Source organism: Ceratina calcarata, unplaced genomic scaffold (genome assembly GCF_001652005.2).
Source record: "Ceratina calcarata isolate Rehan_Ccalc_2016 unplaced genomic scaffold, ASM165200v1 scaffold159.2, whole genome shotgun sequence".
NCBI lineage: Eukaryota > Metazoa > Arthropoda > Insecta > Hymenoptera > Apidae > Ceratina > Ceratina calcarata.
The window spans coordinates 6,053-10,136 of record NW_017137177.1 but is presented as its reverse complement, the minus strand read 5'-3'; the positions used below and the strand labels follow the sequence as shown (position 1 = coordinate 10,136).

The following is a 4,084-nucleotide window of genomic DNA, read 5'->3' as shown; positions in this document are numbered from 1 at the left end:
GAATGAAGTTGATTGTTTCAATATTAAAAAGGTTGTTTTGTGGTGAAGTGTGCCCAAATATTAATGAGGGCCACTGTTTTTGAATTAATTTAAAAATTTTGACATCATCACATAAGAAAGCCATTATGTTAATTTTTCATTCGATATTGTCTGTTTTTGTACAGAACATACAATTTTGTACAAAAACTTACTAAATGATTTTTGCAAAATATTTTCATTGTCCCTCAAGTCAATTTTCTTCACGTCGATTAAAATTTTTCATCAAAAGATTCGCCATTGTGCCCTCCAGGGTGCTGGAATACCCATCAAGACGACTCGCCTGACTTCCTTGCCTCTCGGTTACAGGTTTGCACATGATATGACCCAGTCCCGCGAGGTTTTGGCAATGATGGACGCGCACACGACAACGTTCGGACGTAAAAGGGGTTGCACGGTGTCGCCCTGCGGCGCATTCCTTTTGGCCGCCGCCTTCATCATATCGCTGGTAGTGACCGGGCTGCTGGTCTATCATCTCGCGCCGTGCCTCGAGGAGAAATGCGCCGGTGATCTAAGCAGCCCGGCGTTCGAGGCCCGCGGCGTGTTCACTGGGAACGCGTTCGGCAAGAAACGGCTCGACGTACGGCTACCGAGATCCGTAGTTCCCGACTTGTACGAGCTCAGGCTGACACCGTTTATACAACCCGGAAACTTCACTTTCCATGGCGAGGTACGAAACGCTTCTTCTTCCTCCCAGATTTTTTTGTATTCTCAGACGAGAACTTTCTCACCGACACGACCGTGACACGTGTCTGTTAACGTGAACGTCAAGTAAAAACTAGTTAGTCGAATCGGTTTCATAACAGCTCAGCGGAAACTGTCTTACTTCTTTCTGAAGCTTTTTATTTTCTGATAATAAAAAATGTAGACTTGTAAAAGCAAAGACTGAAATTCATTATTTCCTATAAAAGCAGTGAGGATAATTTAACTGGTGTTTTCAAGCTCTTTTCTTTGCACGAAATAAATGTTATTCGATAGCTTAATAACAGTGAATCTAATATCTCAGATTGTAAAATACAGATTTTCGTAGCAGGGTCATGGAATCTGTTATAATTGCTTCTGAGTCCGAGTCTCTTTATTTTCTGACAATGAGACTAAAAAATAAGTAGAGATTGAAATTGATTATTTTCTATAAAAATAGTGAGAATAACTTAATTGATCTTGTCAGACTCTTTTCTTTGCAAGAAGTAGAAAATATTCGATAGGTTGATAACATTTAATTTAATAAATATTTCAGATTACTATATCCAGGATAATTATGTTTGTTTAAAATAAACTATTTCGACGCCTCTTATTCGTATAATTTTAACTCGCGCGATAGTACAGCTAACCAAAACGATTCCCGACCAACTTGACACGCGCTCATGCAGAACTTAAATTAGTGTAAGTGCTGTTCATTGTCTGCTCGTGGTTGAGAGTTCAACAGATGTGAACAATTTTAACCTTTTCCGATTTAATCTAATTTATTTACTGAAATATATAAAAACCTATTTTAAATCATTAATTTTGAATTAAATATCTTGGACTTTGAACTAATCTTCAGACTTCAAAACCTAACGAACATAATCACAGAATAATGTAATATGGGATTTGTGGAATAATTCGTGTAACAATATTCGAACTCGAAGAAATTCAAATTAAAATCCTAGCTGAAAGCGTACTAAGTTGCAGTTCATCTCAGTCTTTGAATTTTTCTGACATTTGTCACTTTGGTTAAAGGAAAACTTTTATATTTCAAGTTCCACTGTACAGGCTTTGATGAAACACGACTTAAATTAAAGTTAGAGATCCGAGAAGTATAAATTAATTCCTGAGAAAGTGATAAAATCTTTGTTCTTTAAAATATTTTGTCTAGTCGTAATGAAAGTTGATGCTGCATAATGAAAATTTAATGTTTGCATATGTTCATTCCAACTGGGTCAGAAATTGTTTTGCGTAATTGTATTTTATCATGCTGAATGCAATGTTCCATTTTTTTTTCTTGTCTTACGATTATACTACTACGATACTCTTTAGCTTCGATGATAAGCTTCTTAGCTCACTGATCGTGTGTTGGAAGCAGACAAGTCGAAGAAGAATTTAAGGTTGAATGAGCCACAAAATCTGTGACAAAAATTTAACAGGCGTCATGGAAAGCTATTTATCAAGTATAAAAAAAATTGATATAGAGCTACATTTGAAGTGATAAACTTTTATATTTAGAGAAGTAAGGTTTGTAAAAGTTTTCGCTGTGTTTTTTTAAGTCATAGCCAATTTCTAACGTATAATTTCTAATATTATAATACACGGTTTTTTATAGAATTGAACTTAACTTACAACTGACTATAAATCCTATAATTCACATTTTTGCTTCCTTTTCATTGTCTATCTTAAATAACATTCTCAAAGTTAATATTACTTCAACTTTAAAATATTCTTGAAACATGTATTAACAATTGAATAAAAGTACCAAATTTGTTCATTGTTGCATCTATATTTCTTCATAAACGAAATCAAAATTTTGCCATTCAATATAAGAATTCAAGATATAACTTCTTCAATAGCAAAATTCCGAAATATCTAAAATTTCCTCAGTGCTTTATTTACAATTAACATTTAATTGTAGTTAAAATTTGAAAGCTTTGTCAATGGTACTGTTAATTTTTCAATACATATATCAATCTTAATTACAATTTTTCAATATATTTTATTAAACGTCGACATAAATTGAAACTAAAAAAAAGAAAGAAAATCGAAACTAGGTTGATTAAAGTGGTTTTCGAATAAAAGAAAAAACGAAGTAGGATAATTAATTAATTCGTTCCTCAAAATCGCATAGGGCATNTTCTGCAGACTTTTAATCATAAAAAATAAAATATTATGAACTTAAGATAAAAAATTTAACCAAAAATCAACACTCGACGACGAATTAATAATCAAACTAAAAAATATGAATTCCAAGAATGGTGGTGTTTAAATACGAACTTTACACAAAAGTTAAATACTTTTCCTTTTACACTCGTTTTTCAAGTTACATGAACTAATATTAAATACCTATTCATTTCCAAAATTAATCCTAGTTATACTTTCGTTTACTTTCCTAGTTCATTTCAATAGAATAGGGTGTACAGATAGTCTAGGACACCCTGTATATTAAATGTAATGTTTCAATCCACAATAAGTTTTAGAAATGACTAACTCGCCGCGTTCTAAACGGATCACAATCATCTGGCCGCTACTACTGCAAATATCGCTTGATAAAGCGGCTTAAATTCGCCGGCGTACGGATAGCTGTCACCTACAGTGGTACGTATTTAGAATGAAATTGCTGCTGGTAGGAGCGTTTACCTCGTTTGACCGTCGACCGTCGTGTACGAGCTTTTATAGAAGCCCTGCATGTAGTCGTTCAAAACACCGGAGAACTTCAGATACACCACGTATTGGCTGCCCTTCCTTAACGTGTCCGTGGTTCTAATCACATAGAACTGGCGTTCGATGTCGCTCGTCTGCTCAACGATTCGCAGGGCCTTATCTGTTCGGTTACTGCTGGCCAAGTACTCCTTAATATTCGTGAAACTGGTGTCGATTTTCAGGTCGACCGAGTGCAATGTCACGTTCTTCGTGTCCTCCGTAACGTTCACCAGAATTTTCACCTATATTAGAAAAAATAGGATGGTCAAAAGGCTAGAGTGGACAAGTGACTTTTCTGACATTTGCCGGTAAGTTTTTTATGTTTTTACTCTAATTCTCTTATCTCCTTTGATAATCTGCAGAGATGGAGAATAAAATTCAATATACCTTCTGTATTGGCTTATTTATCTATATATTAGGGTAAAATACCCATTTATCGTCATCTACCAACTGACATCCCAAACTGTTTTACTTATAATTACAAATAAACGTTATGAAATTATACACAGAGAAATGTTGCTTGCAATTAGTACTGGGAAAAGTAACAATACATTTGCTTTCTTCATGGATTTTTATAAGACGAACGAAAATTATTTTTTTATTCATGAATAATACATGAGTGAATGTAAAATAAATCAGTGTTTATTTCAACAACATT

At 34.1% G+C, this 4,084-nt stretch overlaps 1 protein-coding gene across 1 annotated transcript in view; it reads right to left on the bottom strand.

Moving 5' to 3' along the window:
* Positions 1-3,668, bottom strand: part of superdeath (Suppressor of ER stress-induced death) — a gene marked incomplete at its 5' end in the record, with an annotated part of 21,853 nt that extends 18,185 nt beyond the window's left edge. Inside the window, one exon of the mRNA XM_026819743.1 lies at positions 3,364-3,668. Within this exon, the coding sequence (XP_026675544.1) occupies positions 3,364-3,668 (305 nt within the window). The remainder of the gene's footprint in view (positions 1-3,363) is intronic.
* Between the last annotated feature and the right edge of the window lie 416 nt (positions 3,669-4,084).